A 25037-nucleotide genomic window follows, 5' to 3' on the forward strand; every position below is an offset into this window, starting at 1 on the left:
TGGGAAGGAGGCCCATGTTTATTGGTCCCTTTTGGAGGTCCAGTGGGGAGGAGGTGCATGTTTACTGGTCCCTATTGGAGGTCCAGTGGGAAGGGGGCCCATGTTTACTGGTCCCTATTGGAGGTCCAGTGGGAAGGAGGCCTATGTTTACTAGTCTCTACCAGAGAATCCAGTGGGAAGGAGGCCCATGTTTACTGGTCCCTTTTGGAGGTCCAGTGGGGAGGAGGCCCATCTTTACTGGTCCCTATTGGAGGGTCCAGTGGGAAGGAGGCCCATGTTTACTGGTCCCTATTGGAGGTCCAGTGGGTAGGAGGCCCATGTTTACTGGTCCCTATTGGAGGTCCAGTGGAACATGGACACCACGGTTGATGTGGAGGACAGCTCCTTCATGTTGTAAATATGTGACTATCCGTCCCTCATCCCAGTAAAACTCCATGATGTGCAGCCTGACCATGGAAGGGGATGGAGAGGGGACGGGATTAGAACATGTTATGAGCTGACAGGATGGGGCAGTGGGTCAGACCCTGTCCTGTCCCTCCAGCTCACGCTGATGGGGTGAGGATCTCCTCTCTCTGCTGGGCTTTCACGAAATGAACTTTCTGTACAAACCAGTCCCAGTGAGAATAGACCAACAGCACAGAACTGCCCTAAATTTCACAATAATCTGCCAGTTTTACCGAGAGAGGCCAAAGCATGGTCACTGTGAGGAATGGGGCCTTACTCCAGGAGAAGGCATGCTTCTGGGGTCAAGGGTTAACATACACTGGTGGGGCAGAGCAGAGGAAGTTTGACCCTTCATTTAACTGTGCTCCACCTGGGAGACTGTGGGAAAGAGAGGACGATGTGGAGGCTGTGAGACAGAGAGAGATAGAGAGGGAGGCATTTAACTGCTGCACCAGGCCTCAAAGTGTTCCAGTCTCCAGTAATAACTCCTGTTATAGAGATCAGATACAGAATTACAGAACAATGGAGGGTGGGAGAGAGAGATGAGTAGGCACAGAGACAAAGACAGAGAGAGGGAAAGAGAGAGAGAGAGAGAGACAGGGAAAGAGGGAGGGAGACAGGGAGAGAAGGAGAGAGCAAAACAGGGAGAGTGAGATTGGCAGAACAAGACAGAGAGAGAGAGATGAGTAGGCAGAGAGACAAAGACAGAGAGAGAGAGAGATACAGAAAGAGAATGAGAGAGAGAGAGGGGGAACAGAGAGTGGGGAGAGAGAGAGACAGTAAGAGATAGGGATGGAGAGATGCAGAAAAAGGAAGAAAGAGATGGGGAAAGAGAGAGAGAGACAAGGAGAGTGAGAGAGGGGGAGTGAGAAGGATTGCAGGAATGTGGGCGAGAGAGAGACTGAGCCAGTGAGAGGGAGAGGGAGAAAGAGGGATGGGGATAGAAGGAGAGGGGCAGAGAGAGAGAGGGGGTGAGAAAGAGTGGGAGGGAGGTAGTGAGGGAAACAGAATGAGAGAAGAGGAAGTGAGAGTTGCTGACGTGCCTTTCTCTGGGTGATGCCATTTACATACTGAGAAACAGGCAGTCAGACTCTCACAGGCTGCAGCTTTATAAAGCAGAGCCCAGTGAAGGAAGAGTTTATCAGTAACCAGGCACAGAGACAGGAGCAGGCACCATGATTTCACCCATCCAGCTGATCTGGCCTCTGGCATTCTGCGTCGCAGGTACAAAGCTCTCTCCTTCCATGTTTAATATTTTCCTGCTGTTTATTTCAGTCCAATTCTACTGACTTGTGATTGGACGGAAAATGCTGAAACAAGAGGAACGGTCACTGTCTCTAATAATATCTCATTTTACCGGGTCTTTCTGTGACAGTTCTTACTTCACTCTGTTTCTCTGTTACCCCTCAGGTATCAGTGGAGACACCATCATGACCCAGTTTCCACCGGCACTGTCAGTGACACTGGGGCAGAACGCAACTATCACCTGTACGGCCAGCCAGTCCGTAGGCAAATATGTAGCTTGGTATCAGCAGCGAGAAGGTCAGAAACCCACTCTCCTGATCTATTTTGCAACAACTCGTTACACAGGAATATCGGAACGATTCACCGGAACTCAACAGAACACCAAATACACTCTGACAATCAGTAATGTACAGAATGAGGATGTTGCAGATTATTACTGTCAGCAGTTTGACAGCTACCCTCTACACAGTGAGACAGAGCCTTACAAAAACCTCAATACACACAGTCCCACCTCCCGCACTGACACATCCCACAGTTATATATAATATATAATATTGGACACACAGTCCCACCTCCTGTACTGACACATCCCACTGTTATACATAATATATAATAATGGACACACAGTCCCACCTCCTGTACTGACACATCGCACAGTTATACCTTCTATATAATAATGGACACACAGTCCCACCTCCTGTACTGACACATCGCACAGTTATACCTTCTATATAATAATGGACACACAGTCCCACCTCCTGTACTGACACATCCCACACTTATATCTAACATATAATAATGGACACACAGTCCCACCTCCTGTACTGACACATCCCACAGTTATATATAATATATAATAATGGACACAAAGTCCCACCTCCTGTACTGACACATCCCACAGTTATATATAGTATATAATATTGGACAGACAGTCCCACCTCCTGGACTGACACATCCCACAGTATATATAATATATAATAATGGACACACAGTCCCACCTCCTGTACTGACACATCCCACAGTTATATATAATATATAATACTGGACACACAGTCCCACATCCTGTACTGAAACATCCCACAGTAAAAAATAATATATAATAATGGACACACAGTCCCACCTCCTGTACTGACACATCCCACACTTATAGCTAACATATAATAATGGACACACAGTTCCACCTCCTGTCCTGACACATCCCACACTTATATCTAACATATAATAATGGACACACAGTCCCACCTCCTGTACTGACACATCCCACACTTATATCTAACATATAATAATGGACACACAGTCCCACCTCCTGTCCTGACACATCCCACACTTATATCTAACATATAATATTGGACACACATTCCCACCTCCTGTACTGACACATCCCAAACTTATATCTAACATATAATAATGGACACACAGTCCCACCTCCTGTACTGACACATCCCACAGTTATAAATAATATATAATAATGGACACAAAGTCCCACCTCCTGTACTGACACATCCCAAAGTTATATATAATATATAATAATAGACACACAGTCCCACCTCCTGCACTGACACATCCCACAGTTATATATAAGATATAATAATGGACACACAGTCTCACCTCCTGTACTGACACATCCCACAGTTATATATAATATATAATAATGAACACACAGTCCCACCTCCTGTACTGACAGATACCACAGTTATATATAATATATAATAATGGACACACAGTCCCACCTCCTGTACTGACAGATACCACAGTTATATATAATATATAATAATGGACACACAGTCCCACCTCCTGTACTGACACATCCCACAGTTATAAATAATATATAATAATGGACACAAAGTCCCACCTCCTGTACTGACACATCCCAAAGTTATATATAATATATAATAATAGACACACAGTCTCACCTCCTGTACTGACACATCCCACAGTTATAAATAATATATAATAATGGACACAAAGTCCCACCTCCTGTACTGACACATCCCAAAGTTATATATAATATATAATAATAGACACACAGTCTCACCTCCTGTACTGACACATCCCACAGTTATAAATAATATATAATAATGGACACACAGTCCCACCTCCTGCACTGACACATCCCACAGTTATATATAATATATAATAATGGACACACAGTCCCACCTCCTGTACTGACACATCCCACAGTTATATATAATATATAATAATGGACACACAGTCCCACCTCCTGTACTGACACATCCCACAGTTATATATAATATATAATAATGGACACACAGTCCCACCTCCAGTACTGACACATCCCACAGTTATATATAATATATAATAATGGACACACAGTCCCACCTCCAGTACTGACACATCCCACAGTTAAATATAATGTATAATAATGGACACACAGTCCCACCTCCTGCACTGACACATCCCACAGTTATATATAATATATAATAATGGACACACAGTCCCACCTCCTGCACTGACACATCCCACAGTTATATATAATATATAATAATGGACACACAGTCCCACCACCTGCACTGACACATCCCACAGTTATATATAATATATAATAAAGGACACACAGTCCCACCTCCTGTACTGACACATCCCACAGTTATATATAATATATAATAATGGACACACAGTCCCACCTCCTTTACTGACACATCCCACAGTTATATATAATATATAATAAAGGACACAGTCCCACCTCCTGTACTGACCCATCCCACAGTTATATATAATATATAATAATGGACACACAGTCCCACCTCCTTTACTGACACATCCCACAGTTATATATAATATATAATAAAGGACACAGTCCCACCTCCTGTACTGACACATCCCACAGTTATATATAATATATAATAATGGACACACAGTCCCACCTCCTTTACTGACACATCCCACAGTTATATATAATATATAATAATGGACACACAGTCCCACCTCCTGTCCTGACACATTTCCCAGTTATATATAATACATAAGAATGGACACACAGTCCCACTTCCTGTACTGACACATCCCACAGTTATATATAATATATAATAATGGACACACAGTCCCACCTCCTGCACTGACACATCCCACAGTTATATATAATATATAATAATGGACACACAGTCCCACCACCTGCACTGACACATCCCACAGTTATATATAATATATAATAAAGGACACACAGTCCCACCTCCTGTACTGACACATCCCACAGTTATCTATAATATATAATAATGGACACACAGTCCCACCTCCTGTCCTGACACATCCCACAGTTATATATAATACATAATAATGGACACACAGTCCCACTTCCTGTACTGACACATCCCACAGTTATATATAATAGATAATAATGGACACACAGTCCCACCTCCCGTACTGACACATCCCACAGTTATATATAATATATAATAATGGACACACAGTCCCACCTCCTGTACTAACACATCCTACAGTTATATATAATATATAATAATGGACACACAGTCCCACCTCCTGTCCTGACACATCCCACAGTTATATATAATACATAATAATGGACACACAGTCCCACCTCCTGTCCTGACACATCCCACAGTTATATATAATACATAATAATGGACACACAGTCCCACCTCCAGTACTGACACATCCCACAGTTATATATAATATATAATAATGGACACACAGTCCCACCTCCTGTCCTGACACATCCCACAGTTATATATAATATTTAATAATGGACACACAGTCCCACTTCCTGTACTGACACATCCCACAGTTATATATAATAGATAATAATGGACACACAGTCCCACCTCCTGTACTGACACATCCCACAGTTATATATAATATATAATAATGGACACACAGTCCCACCTCCTGTACTAACACATCCTACAGTTATATATAATATATAATAATGGACACACAGTCCCACCTCCTGTCCTGACACATCCCACAGTTATATATAATACATAATAATGGACACACAGTCCCACCTCCTGTACTGACACATCCCACAGTTATATATAATATATAATAATGGACACACAGTCCCACCTCCTGTCCTGACACATCCCACAGTTATATATAATACATAATAATGGACACACAGTCCCACCTCCAGGACTGACACATCCCACAGTTATATATAATACATAATAATGGACACACAGTCCCACTTCCTGTACTGACACATCCCACAGTTATATATAATAAATAATAATGGACACACAGTCCCACCTCCTGTACTGACACGTCCCACATTTATATATAATATATAATATTGGAAACAAAGTCCCACCTCCTGTACTGACACATCCCACAGTTATATATAATAGATAATAATGGACACACAGTCCCACCTCCTGTACTGACACATCCCACAGTTATATATAATAGATAATAATGGACACACAGTCCCACCTCCTGTACTGACACATCCCACAGTTATATATAATAAATAATAATGGACACACAGTCCCACCTCCTGTACTGACACATCCCACAGTTATATATAATATATAATATTGGAAACAAAGTCCCACCTCCTGTACTGACACATCCCACAGTTATATATAATAGATAATAATGGACACACAGTCCCACCTCCTGTACTGACACATCCCACAGTTATATATAATATATAATATTGGAAACAAAGTCCCACCTCCTGTACTGACACATCCCACAGTTATCTATAATATATAGTAATGGACACACAGTCCCACCTCCTGTACTGACACATCCCACAGTTATATATAATAAATAATAATGGACACACAGTCCCACCTCCTGTACTGACACGTCCCACATTTATATATAATATATAATAATGGACACACAGTCCCACCTCCTGTACTGACACATCCCAAAGTTATATATAATATATAATAATAGACACACAGTCCCACCTCCTGCACTGACACATCCCACAGTTATATATAAGATATAATAATGGACACACAGTCTCACCTCCTGTACTGACACATCCCACAGTTATATATAATATATAATAATGAACACACAGTCCCACCTCCTGTACTGACAGATACCACAGTTATATATAATATATAATAATGGACACACAGTCCCACCTCCTGTACTGACAGATACCACAGTTATATATAATATATAATAATGAACACACAGTCCCACCTCCTGTACTGACAGATACCACAGTTATAAATAATATATAATAATGGACACAAAGTCCCACCTCCTGTACTGACACATCCCAAAGTTATATATAATATATAATAATAGACACACAGTCCCACCTCCTGCACTGACACATCCCACAGTTATATATAATATATAATAATGAACACACAGTCCCACCTCCTGTACTGACAGATACCACAGTTATATATAATATATAATAATGAACACACAGTCCCACCTCCTGTACTGACAGATACCACAGTTATAAATAATATATAATAATGGACACAAAGTCCCACCTCCTGTACTGACACATCCCAAAGTTATATATAATATATAATAATAGACACACAGTCCCACCTCCTGCACTGACACATCCCACAGTTATATATAATATATAATAATGGACACACAGTCTCACCTCCTGTACTGACACATCCCACAGTTATATATAATATATAATAATGAACACACAGTCCCACCTCCTGTACTGACAGATACCACAGTTATAAATAATATATAATAATGGACACAAAGTCCCACCTCCTGCACTGACAGATACCACAGTTATATATAATATATAATAATGGACACACAGTCCCACCTCCTGTACTGACAGATACCACAGTTATATATAATATATAATAATGGACACAAAGTCCCACCTCCTGTACTGACACATCCCACAGTTATAAATAATATATAATAATGGACACAAAGTCCCACCTCCTGTACTGACACATCCCAAAGTTATATATAATATATAATAATAGACACACAGTCCCACCTCCTGCAATGACACATCCCACAGTTATATATAAGATATAATAATGGACACACAGTCTCCCCTCCTGTACTGACACATCCCAAAGTTATATATAATATATAATAATGGACACACAGTCACACCTCCTGTACTGACACATCCCACAGTTATAAATAATATATAATAATGGACACAAAGTCCCACCTCCTGTACTGACACATCCCAAAGTTATATATAATATATAATAATAGACACACAGTCCCACCTCCTGCAATGACACATCCAACAGTTATATATAAGATATAATAATGGACACACAGTCTCCCCTCCTGTACTGACACATCCCAAAGTTATATATAATATATAATAATAGACACACAGTCCCACCTCCTGCACTGACACATCCCACAGTTATATATAAGATATAATAATGGACACACAGTCCCACCTCCCGCACTGACACATCCCACAGTTATATATAATATATAATAATGGACACAAAGTCCCACCTCCTGTACTGACCCATCCCACAGTTATATATAATATATAATAATGGACACACAGTCCCACCTCCTGTACTGACACATCCCACAGTTATATATAATATATAATAATGAACACACAGTCCCACCTCCTGTACTGACAGATACCACAGTTATATATAATATATAATAATGGACACACAGTCCCACCTCCTGTACTGACAGATACCACAGTTATATATAATATATAATAATGGACACACAGTCCCACCTCCTGGACTGACTCATCCCACAGTTATAGATAATATATAATAATGGACACACAGTCCCACCTCCTGGACTGACACATCCCACAGTTATATATAATATATAATAATGAACACACAGTCCCACCTCCTGTACTGACAGATACCACAGTTATATATAATATATAATAATGGACACACAGTCCCACCTCCTGTACTGACACATCCCACAGTTATATATAATATATAATAATGAACACACAGTCCCACCTCCTGTACTGACAGATACCACAGTTATATATAATATATAATAATGGACACACAGTCTCACCTCCTGTACTGACACATCCCACAGTTATATATAATATATAATAATGAACACACAGTCCCACCTCCTGTACTGACAGATACCACAGTTATATATAATATATAATAATGGACACAAAGTCCCAACTCCTGTACTGACCCATCCCACAGTTATATATAATATATAATAATGGACACACAGTCCCACCTCCTGTACTGACAGATACCACAGTTATATATAATATATAATAATGGACACAAAGTCCCAACTCCTGTACTGACCCATCCCACAGTTATATATAATATATAATAATGGACACACAGTCCCACCTCCTGTACTGACTCATCCCACAGTTATATATAATATATAATAATGGACACACAGTCCCACCTCCTGTACTGACACATCCCACAGTTATATATAGTATATAATAATGGACACACAGTGCCACCTCCTGTACTGACACATCACACAATTATATATAGTATATAATAATGGACACACATTCCCACCTCCAGGATTGACACGTCCCACAGTTATATATAATAGATAATAATGGACACACAGTCCCACCTCCTATACTGACACATCCCACAGTTATATATAATATATAATAATGGACAGACAGTCCCACCTCCTGCACTGACATATGCCGCAGTTATATAGAAGATATAATAATGGACACACAGTCCCACCTCCTGTACTGACATATCCCACAGTTATATATAATATATAATATTGGACAGACAGTCCCACCTCCTATATTGACACATCCCACAGTTATATATAATATATAATAATGGACACACAGTCCCACCTCCTGTACTGACACATCCCACAGTTATAAATAATATATAATAATGGACACAAAGTCCCACCTCATGTACTGACACATCCCAAAGTTATATATAATATATAATAATAGACACACAGTCCCACCTCCTGCACTGACACATCCCACAGTTATATATAAGATATAATAATGGACACACAGTCTCACCTCCTGTACTGACACATCCCACAGTTATATATAATATATAATAATGGACACACAGTCGCACCTCCTGCACTGACACTTCCCACAGTTATATATAATATATAATAATGGACACACAGTCCCACCCCCTTTACTGACACATCCCACACTTATATCTAATATATAATAATGGTCACACAGTCCCACCTCCTGTCCTGACACATCCCACAGTTATATATAATACATATTAAAGGACACACAGTCCCACCTCCTGCACTGACAGATACCACAGTTATATATAATATATAATAATGGACACAAAGTCCCACCTCCTTTACTGACACATCCCACAGTTATATATAATATATAATAAAGGACACACAGTCCCACCTCCTGTACTGACCCATCCCACAGTTATATATAATATATAATAATGGACACACAGTCCCACCTCCTTTACTGACACATCCCACAGTTATATATAATATATAATAAAGGACACACAGTCCCACCTCCTGTACTGACCCATCCCACAGTTATATATAATATATAATAATGGACACACAGTCCCACCTCCTGTATTGACACATCCCACAGTTATATATAATATATAATAAAGGACACACAGTCCCACCTCCTGTACTGACCCATCCCACAGTTATATATAATATATAATAATGGACACACAGTCCCACCTCCTTTACTGACACATCCCACAGTTATATATAATATATAATAATGGACACACAGTCCCACCTCCTTTACTGACACATCCCACAGTTATATATAATATATAATAAAGGACACAGTCCCACCTCCTGTACTGACCCATCCCACAGTTATATATAATATATAATAATGGACACACAGTCCCACCTCCTTTACTGACACATCCCACAGTTATATATAATATATAATAATGGACACACAGTCCCACCTCCTGTACTGACCCATCCCACAGTTATATATAATATATAATAATGGACACACAGTCCCACCTCCTTTACTGACACATCCCACAGTTATATATAATATATAATAAAGGACACACATTCCCACCTCCTTTACTGACACATCCCACAGTTATATATAATATATAATAAAGGACACAGTCCCACCTCCTGTACTGACCCATCCCACAGTTATATATAATATATAATAATGGACACACAGTCCCACCTCCTTTACTGACACATTCCACAGTTATATATAATATATAATAATGGACACAAAGTCCCACCTCCTGTACTGACACATCCCACACTTATATCTAACATATAATAATGGTCACACAGTCCCACCTCCTGTCCTGACACATTTCCCAGTTATATATAATACATAAGAATGGACACACAGTCCCACTTCCTGTACTGACACATCCCACAGTTATATATAATATATAATAAAGGACACACAGTCCCACCTCCTGCACTGACACATCCCACAGTTATATATAATATATAATAATGGACACACAGTCCCACCACCTGCACTGACACATCCCACAGTTATATATAATATATAATAAAGGACACACAGTCCCACCTCCTGCACTGACACATCCCACAGTTATATATAATATATAATAATGGACACACAGTCCCACCTCCTGCACTGACACATCCCACAGTTATATATAATATATAATAAAGGACACACAGTCCCACCTCCTGCACTGACACATCCCACAGTTATATATAATATATAATAAAGGACACACAGTCCCACCTCCTGCACTGACACATCCCACAGTTATATATAATATATAATAAAGGACACACAGTCCCACCTCCTGCACTGACACATCCCACAGTTATATATAATATATAATAATGGACACACAGTCCCACCACCTGCACTGACACATCCCACAGTTATATATAATATATAATAAAGGACACACAGTCCCACCTCCTGCACTGACACATCCCACAGTTATATATAATATATAATAATGGACACACAGTCCCACCTCCTTTACTGACACATCCCACAGTTATATATAATATATAATAAAGGACACAGTCCCACCTCCTGTACTGACCCATCCCACAGTTATATATAATATATAATAATGGACACACAGTCCCACCTCCTTTACTGACACATCCCACAGTTATATATAATATATAATAATGGACACACAGTCCCACCTCCTGTACTGACCCATCCCACAGTTATATATAATATATAATAATGGACACACAGTCCCACCTCCTTTACTGACACATCCCACAGTTATATATAATATATAATAAAGGACACACATTCCCACCTCCTTTACTGACACATCCCACAGTTATATATAATATATAATAAAGGACACAGTCCCACCTCCTGTACTGACCCATCCCACAGTTATATATAATATATAATAATGGACACACAGTCCCACCTCCTTTACTGACACATCCCACAGTTATATATAATATATAATAATGGACACAAAGTCCCACCTCCTGTACTGACACATCCCACACTTATATCTAACATATAATAATGGTCACACAGTCCCACCTCCTGTCCTGACACATTTCCCAGTTATATATAATACATAAGAATGGACACACAGTCCCACTTCCTGTACTGACACATCCCACAGTTATACATAATATATAATAAAGGACACACAGTCCCACCTCCTGCACTGACACATCCCACAGTTATATATAATATATAATAATGGACACACAGTCCCACCACCTGCACTGACACATCCCACAGTTATATATAATATATAATAAAGGACACACAGTCCCACCTCCTGCACTGACACATCCCACAGTTATATATAATATATAATAATGGACACACAGTCCCACCTCCTGCACTGACACATCCCACAGTTATATATAATATATAATAAAGGACACACAGTCCCACCTCCTGCACTGACACATCCCACAGTTATATATAATATATAATAAAGGACACACAGTCCCACCTCCTGCACTGACACATCCCACAGTTATATATAATATATAATAAAGGACACACAGTCCCACCTCCTGCACTGACACATCCCACAGTTATATATAATATATAATAATGGACACACAGTCCCACCACCTGCACTGACACATCCCACAGTTATATATAATATATAATAAAGGACACACAGTCCCACCTCCTGCACTGACACATCCCACAGTTATATATAATATATAATAATGGACACACAGTCCCACCTCCTGCACTGACACATCCCACAGTTATATATAATATATAATAATGGACACACAGTCCCACATCCTGCACTGACACATCCCACAGTTATATATAATATATAATAAAGGACACACAGTCCCACCTCCTGCACTGACACATCCCACAGTTATATATAATATATAATAATGGACACACAGTCCCACCACCTGCACTGACACATCCCACAGTTATATATAATATATAATAAAGGACACACAGTCCCACCTCCTGCACTGACACATCCCACAGTTATATATAATATATAATAATGGACACACAGTCCCACCTCCTGCACTGACACATCCCACAGTTATATATAATATATAATAAAGGACACACAGTCCCACCTCCTGTACTGACACATCCCACAGTTATATATAATATATAATAAAGGACACACAGTCCCACCTCCTGTACTGACACATCCCACAGTTATATATAATATATAATAATAGACACACAGTCCCACCTCCTGTCCTGACACATCCCACAGTTATATATAATATATAATAATGGACACACAGTCCCACCTCCAGTACTGACACATCGCACAGTTATCTATAATATATAGTAATGGACACACAGTCCCACCTCCTGTACTGACACGTCCCACAGTTATCTATAATATATAATAATGGACACACAGTCCCACCTCCTGTCCTGACACATCCCACAGTTTTATATAATACATAATAATGGACACACAGTCCCACTTCCTGTACTGACACATCCCACAGTTATATATAATATATAATAATGGACACACAGTCCCACCACCTGCACTGACACATCCCACAGTTATATATAATATATAATAAAGGACACACAGTCCCACCTCCTGTACTGACACATCCCACAGTTATATATAATATATAATAAAGGACACACAGTCCCACCTCCTGTACTGACACATCCCACAGTTATATATAATATATAATAATAGACACACAGTCCCACCTCCTGTCCTGACACATCCCACAGTTATATATAATATATAATAATGGACACACAGTCCCACCTCCAGTACTGACACATCGCACAGTTATCTATAATATATAATAATGGACACACAGTCCCACCTCCTGTACTGACACATCCCACAGTTATATATAATAGATAATAATGGACACACATTCCCACCTCCAGTACTGACACATCCCACAGTTATATATAATATATAATAATGGACACACAGTCCCACCTCCGGTACTGACATTTCCCACAGTTATGTATAATATATAATATTGGACAGACAGTCCCACCTCCTGCACTGACACATCCCACAGTTATATATAATATATAATAAAGGACACACAGTCCCACCTCCTGCACTGACACATCCCACAGTTATATATAATATATAATAAAGGACACACAGTCCCACCTCCTGTACTGACACATCCCACAGTTATATATAATATATAATAATGGACACAAATTCCCACCTCCTGTACTGACCCATCCCACAGTTATATATAATATATAATAATGGACACACAGTCCCACCTCCTTTACTGACACATCCCACAGTTATATATAATATATAATAATGGACACAAAGTCCCACCTCCTGTACTGACCCATCCCACAGTTATATATAATATATAATAATGGACACACAGTCCCACCTCCTTTACTGACACATCCCACTGTTATATATAATATATAATAATGGACACAAATTCCCACCTCCTGTACTGACCCATCCCACAGTTATATATAATATATAATAATGGACACACAGTCCCACCTCCTGTCCTGACACATCCCACAGTTATATATAATACATAAGAATGGACACACAGTCCCACATCCAGTACTGACACATCCCACAGTTATATATAATATATAATAATGGACACACAGTCCCACATCCTGTCCTGACACATCCCACAGTTATATATAATATATAATAATGGACACACAGTCCCACCTCCTGTACTGACATATCCCACAGTTATATATAATATATAATAATGGACACACAGTCCCACCTCCTATACTGACACATCCCGCACTTATATTTAACGTATAATAATGGACACAAAGTCCCACCTCCTTTACTGACACTTCCCACAGTTATATATAATATATAATAATGGACACACAGTCCCACATATTGTCCTGACACATCCCACAGTTATATATAATATATAATAATGGACACACAGTCCCACCTCCTGTATTGATACATCCCACAGTTATATATAATAAATAATAATGGACACACAGTCCCACCTCCTATACTGACACTTCCCGCACTTATATATCATAAAAAATAAAGGACACACAGTCTCACCTCCTGTACTGACACATCCCACAGTTATATATAATAGATAATAATGGTCACACAGTCCCACCTCCTGTCCTGACACATTTCCCAGCTATATATAATACATAAGAATGGACACACAGTCCCACCTCCTGTACTGACACATCCCACAGTTATATATAATATATAATAAAGGACACACAGTCCCACCTCCTGCACTGACACATCCCACAGTTATATATAATAGATAATAATGGACACACAGTCCCACCTCCAGTACTGACACATCCCACAGTTATCTATAATATATAATAATGGACACACAGTCCCACCTCCTGTCCTGACACATCCCACAGTTATATATAATACATAATAATGGACACACAGACCCACCTCCGGTACTGACATTTCCCACAGTTATGTATAATATATAATATTGGACAGACAATCCCACCTCCTGCACTGACACATCCCACATTTATATATAATATATAATAATGGACACACAGTCCCACCTCCTGCACTGACAGATACCACAGTTATATATAATATATAATAATGGACACACAGTCCCACCTCCTTTACTGACACATCCCACAGTTATATATAATATATAATAATGGACACAAAGTCCCACCTCCTGTACTGACCCATCCCACAGTTATATATAATATATAATAATGGACACACAGTCCCACCTCCTTTACTGACACATCCCACACTTATATCTAACATATGATAATGGTCACACAGTCCCACCTCCTGTCCTGACACATCCCACAGTTATATATAATACATAAGAATGGACACACAGTCCCACCTCCTGTACTGACACATCCCACAGTTATATATAATATATAATAAAGGACACACAGTCCCACCTCCTGCACTGACACATCCCACAGTTATATATAATAGATAATAATGGACACAAAGTCCCACATCCAGTACTGACACATCCCACAGTTATCTATAATATATAATAATGGACACACAGTCCCACCTCCTGTACTGACACATCCCACAGTTATATATAATATATAATAATGGACACACAGTCCCACATCCTGTACGGAGACATCCCACTGTAAAAAATAATATATAATAATGGACACACAGTCCCACCTCCTGTACTGACACATCCCACACTTATATCTAACATATAATAATGGACACACAGTCCCACCTCCTGTCCTGACACATCCCACAGTTATATCTAACATATAATAATGGACACACATTCCCACCTCCTGTCCTGAAACATCCCACACTTATATCTAACATATAATAATGGACACACATTCCCACCTCCTGTACTGACACTTCCCAAAGTTATATATAATATATAATAATAGACACACAGTCCCACCTCCTGTACTGACACATCCCAAAGTTATATATAATATATAATAATGGACACAAAGTCCCACCTCCTGCACTGACACGTCCCACAGTTATATATAATATATAATAATAGACACACAGTCCCACCTCCTGTACTGACACATCCCACAGTTATATATAATATATAATAATGGACACACAGTCCCACCTCCTGTACTGACACATCCCACAGTTATATATAATATATAATAATGGACACACAGTCCCACCTCCTGTACTGACACATCCCAAAGTTATATATAATATATAATAATGGACACAAAGTCCCACCTCCTGCACTGACACATCCCAAAGTTATATATAATATATAATAATAGACACACAGTCCCACCTCCTGTACTGACACATCCCAAAGTTATATATAATATATAATAATGGACACAAAGTCCCACCTCCTGCACTGACACGTCCCACAGTTATATATAATATATAATAATAGACACACAGTCCCACCTCCTGTACTGACACATCCCACAGTTATATATAATATATAATAATGGACACACAGTCCCACCTCCTGTACTGACACATCCCAAAGTTATATATAATATATAATAATGGACACAAAGTCCCACCTCCTGCACTGACACATCCCAAAGTTATATATAATATATAATAATGGACACACAGTCCCACCTCCTGTACTGACACATCCCAAAGTTATATATAATATATAATAATAGACACACAGTCCCACCTCCTGTACTGACACATCCCACATTTATAAATAATATATAATAATGGACACAAAGTCCTACCTCCTGTACTGACACATCCCAAAGTTATATATAATATATAATAATAGACACACAGTCCCACCTCCTGTACTGACACATCCCACAGTTATATATAATATATAATAATGGACACACAGTCCCACCTCCTGTACTGACACATCCCAAAGTTATATATAATATATAATAATGGACACAAAGTCCCACCTCCTGCACTGACACATCCCAAAGTTATATATAATATATAATAATGGACACACAGTCCCACCTCCTGTACTGACACATCCCACAGTTATATATAATATATAATAATGGACAGACAGTCTCACCTCCTGTCCTGACACATCCCACAGTTATATATAATATATAATCATGGACACACAGGCCCACCTCCTGCACTGACATCTGCCGCAGTTATATAGAAGATATAATAATGGACACATTGTACAGCGAGCTCGCCACTGGTATCAGACCCACCGGCCGTCCATGTCTCCGTTATAAAGACGTCTGCAAACGTGACATGAAATCGTGTGACATTGATCACAAGTCGTGGGAGTCAGTTGCCAGCATTCGCCAGAGCTGGCGGGCAGCCATAAAGACAGGGCTAAATTGTGGCGAGTCAAAGAGACTTAGTAGTAGGCAGGAAAAAAGACAGAGGCGCAAGGGGAGAGCCAACTGTGCAACAGCCCCAACAAACAAATTTCTCTGCAGCACCTGTGGAAGAGCCTGTCACTCCAGAATTGGCCTTTATAGCCACTCCAGGCGCTGCTTCACAAACCACTGACCACCTCCAGGCGCGTATCCATTGTCTCTCGAGATAAGGAGGCCCAAAGAACGAATAATGGACACACAGTCCCACCTCCTATACTGACACATCCCACAGTTACATATAATATATAATAATGGACACACAGTCCCAGCTCCTGTACTGACACATCCCACAGTTACATATAATATATAATAATGGACACACAGTCCCACCTCCTGCACTGACACATCCCACAGTTATATATAATATATAATAAAGGACACACAGTCCCACCTCCTGCACTGACACATCCCACAGTTATATATAATAGATAATAATGGACACACAGTCCCACCTCCAGTACTGACACATCCCACAGTTATCTATAATATATAATAATGGACACACAGTCCCACCTCCTGTCCTGACACATCCCACAGTTATATATAATACATAATAATGGACACACAGACCCACCTCCGGTACTGACATTTCCCACAGTTATGTATAATATATAATATTGGACAGACAGTCCCACCTCCTGTCCTGACACATCCCACAGTTATATATAATACATAATAATGGACACACAGACCCACCTCCGGCACTGACATTTCCCACAGTTATGTATAATATATAATATTGGACAGACAGTCCCACCTCCTGCACTGACACATCCCACAGTTATATATAATATATAATAAAGGACACACAGTCCCACCTCCTGCACTGACAGATACCACAGTTATATATAATATATAATAATGGACACAAATTCCCACCTCCTGTACTGACCCATCCCACAGTTATATATAATATATAATAATGGACACACAGTCCCACCTCCTTTACTGACACATCCCACAGTTATATATAATATATAATAATGGACACAAAGTCCCACCTCCTGTACTGACCCATCCCACAGTTATATATAATATATAATAATGGACACACAGTCCCACCTCCTTTACTGACACATCCCACACTTATATCTAACATATGATAATGGTCACACAGTCCCACCTCCTGTCCTGACACATCCCACAGTTATATATAATATATAATAATGGACACACAGTCCCACCTCCTGTACTGACACATCCCACAGTTATATATAATATATAATAATGGACACACAGTCCCACCTCCTGTACTGACACATCCCACAGTTATATATAATATATAATAAAGGACACACAGTCCCACCTCCTGCACTGACACATCCCACAGTTATATATAATAGATAATAATAGACACACAGTCCCACATCCTGTACGGAGACATCCCACTGTAAAAAATAATATATAATAATGGACACACAGTCCCACCTCCTGTACTGACACATCCCACACTTATATCTAACATATAATAATGGACACACAGTCCCACCTCCTGTCCTGACACATCCCACACTGATATCTAACATATAATAATAGACACACAGTCCCACCTCCTGTCCTGAAACATCCCACACTTATATCTAACATATAATAATGGACACACATTCCCACCTCCTGTACTGACACATCCCACAGTTATATATAATATATAATAATGGACACAACGTCCCACCTCCTGTACTGACACATCCCAAAGTTATATATAATATATAATAATAGACACACAGTCCCACCTCCTGTACTGACACATCCCACAGTTATATATAATATATAATAATGGACACACAGTCCCACCTCCTGTACTGACACATCCCACAGTTATATATAATATATAATAATGGACACACAGTCCCACCTCCTGTACTGACACATCCCACAGTTATATATAATATATAATAATGGACACACAGTCCCACCTCCTGTACTGACACATCCCACAGTTATATATAATATATAATAATGGACACACAGTCCCACCTCCTGTACTGACACATCCCACAGTTATATATAATATATAATAATGGACACACAGTCCCACCTCCTGTACTGACACATCCCAAAGTTATATATAATATATAATAATGGACACAAAGTCCCACCTCCTGCACTGACACATCCCAAAGTTATATATAATATATAATAATAGACACACAGTCCCACCTCCTGTACTGACACATCCCACAGTTATATATAATATATAATAATGGACACACAGTCCCACCTCCTGTACTGACACATCCCAAAGTTATATATAATATATAATAATGGACACAAAGTCCCACCTCCTGCACTGACACATCCCAAAGTTATATATAATATATAATAATAGACACACAGTCCCACCTCCTGTACTGACACATCCCAAAGTTATATATAATATATAATAATGGACACAAAGTCCCACCTCCTGCACTGACACGTCCCACAGTTATATATAATATATAATAATAGACACACAGTCCCACCTCCTGTACTGACACATCCCACAGTTATATATAATATATAATAATGGACACACAGTCCCACCTCCTGTACTGACACATCCCACAGTTATATATAATATATAATAATGGACACACAGTCCCACCTCCTGTACTGACACATCCCAAAGTTATATATAATATATAATAATGGTCACAAAGTCCCACCTCCTGCACTGACACATCCCAAAGTTATATATAATATATAATAATGGACACACAGTCCCACCTCCTGTACTGACACATCCCAAAGTTATATATAATATATAATAATAGACACACAGTCCCACCTCCTGTACTGACACATCCCACATTTATAAATAATATATAATAATGGACCCAAAGTCCTACCTCCTGTACTGACACATCCCAAAGTTATATATAATATATAATAATAGACACACAGTCCCACCTCCTGTACTGACACATCCCACAGTTATATATAATATATAATAATGGACACACAGTCCCACCTCCTGTACTGACACATCCCAAAGTTATATATAATATATAATAATGGACACAAAGTCCCACCTCCTGCACTGACACATCCCAAAGTTATATATAATATATAATAATGGACACACAGTCCCACCTCCTGTACTGACACATCCCACAGTTATATATAATATATAATAATGGACAGACAGTCTCACCTCCTGTCCTGACACATCCCACAGTTATATATAATATATAATCATGGACACACAGGCCCACCTCCTGCACTGACATCTGCCGCAGATATATAGAAGATATAATAATGGACACATTGTACAGCGAGCTCGCCACTGGTATCAGACCCACCGGCCGTCCATGTCTCCGTTATAAAGACGTCTGCAAACGTGACATGAAATCGTGTGACATTGATCACAAGTCGTGGGAGTCAGTTGCCAGCATTCGCCAGAGCTGGCGGGCAGCCATAAAGACAGGGCTAAATTGTGGCGAGTCAAAGAGACTTAGTAGTTGGCAGGAAAAAAGACAGAGGCGCAAGGGGAGAGCCAACTGTGCAACAGCCCCAACAAACAAATTTCTCTGCAGCACCTGTGGAAGAGCCTGTCACTCCAGAATTGGCCTTTATAGCCACTCCAGGCGCTGCTTCACAAACCACTGACCACCTCCAGGCGCGTATCCATTGTCTCTCGAGATAAGGAGGCCCAAAGAACGAATAATGGACACACAGTCCCACCTCCTATACTGACACATCCCACAGTTACATATAATATATAATAATGGACACACAGTCCCACCTCCTGTACTGACACATCCCACAGTTACATATAATATATAATAATGGACACACAGTCCCACCTCCTGTACTGACACATCCCACAGTTATATATAATATATAATGATGGACACACAGTCCCACCACCAGTACTGACATATCCCACAGTTATATATAATATATAATATTGGAAAGACAGTTCCACCCCCTTTGCTGACACATCCCATACTTATATCTAACATATAATAATGGACACACAGTCCCACTTCCTGTACTGACACATCCCACAGTTATATATAATATATAATAATGGACACACAGTCCCACCTCCTGCACTGAAACATCCTACAGTTATATATAATATACAATAATGGACACACAGTCCCACCTCCTGTACTGACACATCCCACAGTTATATCTAACATATAATAATGGTCACACAGTCCCACCTCCTGTCCTGACACATCCCACAGTTATATATAATACATAAGAATGGACACACAGACCCACCTCCGGTACTGACATATCCCACAGTAATATATAATATATAATAATGGACACACAGTCCTACATCCTGTACTGACACATCCCACAGTTAGATATAATATATAATAATGGACACACAGTCCCACATCCTGTCCTGACACATCCCACAGTTATATATAATATATAATAATGGACACACAGTCCCACCTCCTGTATTGATACATCCCACAGTTATATATCATAAAAAATAAAGGACACACAGTCTCACCTCCTGTACTGACACATCCCACAGTTATATATAATAGATAATAATGGTCACACAGTCCCACCTCCTGTCCTGACACATTTCCCAGTTATATATAATACATAAGAATGGACACACAGTCCCACCTCCTGTACTGACACATCCCACAGTTATCTATAATATATAATAATGGACACACAGTCCCACCTCCTGTCCTGACACATCCCACAGTTATATATAATACATAATAATGGACACACAGAACCACCTCCGGTACTGACATTTCCCACAGTTATGTATAATATATAATATTGGACAGACAGTCCCACCTCCTGCACTGACACATCCCACAGTTATATATAATATATAATAAAGGACACACAGTCCCACCTCCTGCACTGACAGATACCACAGTTATATATAATATATAATAATGGACACAAATTCCCACCTCCTGTACTGACCCATCCCACAGTTATATATAATATATAATAATGGACACACAGTCCCACCTCCTTTACTGACACATCCCACAGTTATATATAATATATAATAATGGACACAAAGTCCCACCTCCTGTACTGACCCATCCCACAGTTATATATAATATATAATAATGGACACACAGTCCCACCTCCTTTACAGACACATCCCACACTTATATCTAACATATGATAATGGTCACACAGTCCCACCTCCTGTCCTGACACATCCCACAGTTATATATAATACATAAGAATGGACACACAGTCCCACCTCCTGTACTGACACATCCCACAGTTATATATAATATATAATAAAGGACACACAGTCCCACCTCCTGCACTGACACATCCCACAGTTATATATAATATATAATAATGGACACACAGTCCCACATCCAGTACTGACACATCCCACAGTTATCTATAATATATAATAATGGACACACAGTCCCACATCCTGTACGGAGACATCCCACTGTAAAAAATAATATATAATAATGGACACACAGTCCCACCTCCTGTACTGACACATCCCACACTTATATCTGACATATAATAATGGACACACAGTCCCACCTCCTGTCCTGACACATCCCACACTGATATCTAACATATAATAATAGACACACAGTCCCACCTCCTGTCCTGAAACATCCCACACTTATATCTAACATATAATAATGGACACACATTCCCACCTCCTGTACTGACACATCTCACAGTTACATATAATATATAATAATGGACACAAAGTCCCACCTCCTGTACTGACACATCCCACAGTTATATATAATATATAATAATGGACACAAAGTCCCACCTCCTGTACTGACACATCCCAAAGTTATATATAATATATAATAATAGACACACAGTCCCACCTCCTGTACTGACACATCCCACAGTTATATATAATATATAATAATGGACACAAAGTCCCACCTCCTGTACTGACACATCCCAAAGTTATATATAATATATAATAATAGACACACAGTCCCACCTCCTGTACTGACACATCCCACATTTATAAATAATATATAATAATGGACACAAAGTCCTACCTCCTGTACTGACACATCCCAAAGTTATATATAATATATAATAATAGACACACAGTCCCACCTCCTGTACTGACACATCCCACAGTTATATATAATATATAATAATGGACACAAAGTCCCACCTCCTGTACTGACACATCCCAAAGTTATATATAATATATAATAATAGACACACAGTCCCACCTCCTGTACTGACACATCCCACAGTTATATATAATATATAATAATGGACACAAAGTCCCACCTCCTGTACTGACACATCCCAAAGTTATATATAATATATAATAATGGACACACAGTCCCACCTCCTGTACTGACACATCCCACATTTATAAATAATATATAATAATGGACACAAAGTCCTACCTCCTGTACTGACACATCCCAAAGTTATATATAATATATAATAATAGACACACAGTCCCACCTCCTGTACTGACACATCCCACAGTTATATATAATATATAATAATGGACACACAGTCCCACCTCCTGTACTGACACATCCCACAGTTATATATAATATATAATAATGGACACACAGTCCCACCTCCTGTACTGACACATCCCAAATTTATATATAATATATAATAATGGACACAAAGTCCCACCTCCTGCACTGACACATCCCAAAGTTATATATAATATATAATAATGGACACACAGTCCCACCTCCTGTACTGACACATCCCACAGTTATATATAATATATAATAATGGACAGACAGTCTCACCTCCTGTCCTGACACATCCCACAGTTATATATAATATATAATCATGGACACACAGGCCCACCTCCTGCACTGACATCTGCCGCAGTTATATAGAAGATATAATAATGGACACATTGTACAGCGAGCTCGCCACTGGTATCAGACCCACCGGCCGTCCATGTCTCCGTTATAAAGACGTCTGCAAACGTGACATGAAATCGTGTGACATTGATCACAAGTCGTGGGAGTCAGTTGCCAGCATTCGCCAGAGCTGGCGGGCAGCCATAAAGACAGGGCTAAATTGTGGCGAGTCAAAGAGACTTAGTAGTTGGCAGGAAAAAAGACAGAGGCGCAAGGGGAGAGCCAACTGTGCAACAGCCCCAACAAACAAATTTCTCTGCAGCACCTGTGGAAGAGCCTGTCACTCCAGAATTGGCCTTTATAGCCACTCCAGGCGCTGC

At 39.5% G+C, this 25037-nt stretch overlaps 1 gene segment (V, D, J or C); it reads left to right on the plus strand.

Annotated features, from left to right (window-relative positions):
* The first annotated feature begins 1583 nt into the window (after positions 1–1583).
* The window catches only part of LOC137373143 (immunoglobulin lambda constant 1-like), a 229504-nt gene continuing 206050 nt past the window's right edge, over positions 1584–25037 (plus strand). The window contains 2 exon segments of the C gene segment in view: positions 1584–1668; positions 1855–1986. Of these exon segments, the coding sequence occupies positions 1620–1668; positions 1855–1986 (181 nt within the window).

This window comes from Heterodontus francisci, chromosome 8 (genome assembly GCF_036365525.1).
Source record: "Heterodontus francisci isolate sHetFra1 chromosome 8, sHetFra1.hap1, whole genome shotgun sequence".
Taxonomy (NCBI): Eukaryota; Metazoa; Chordata; class Chondrichthyes; order Heterodontiformes; family Heterodontidae; genus Heterodontus; species Heterodontus francisci.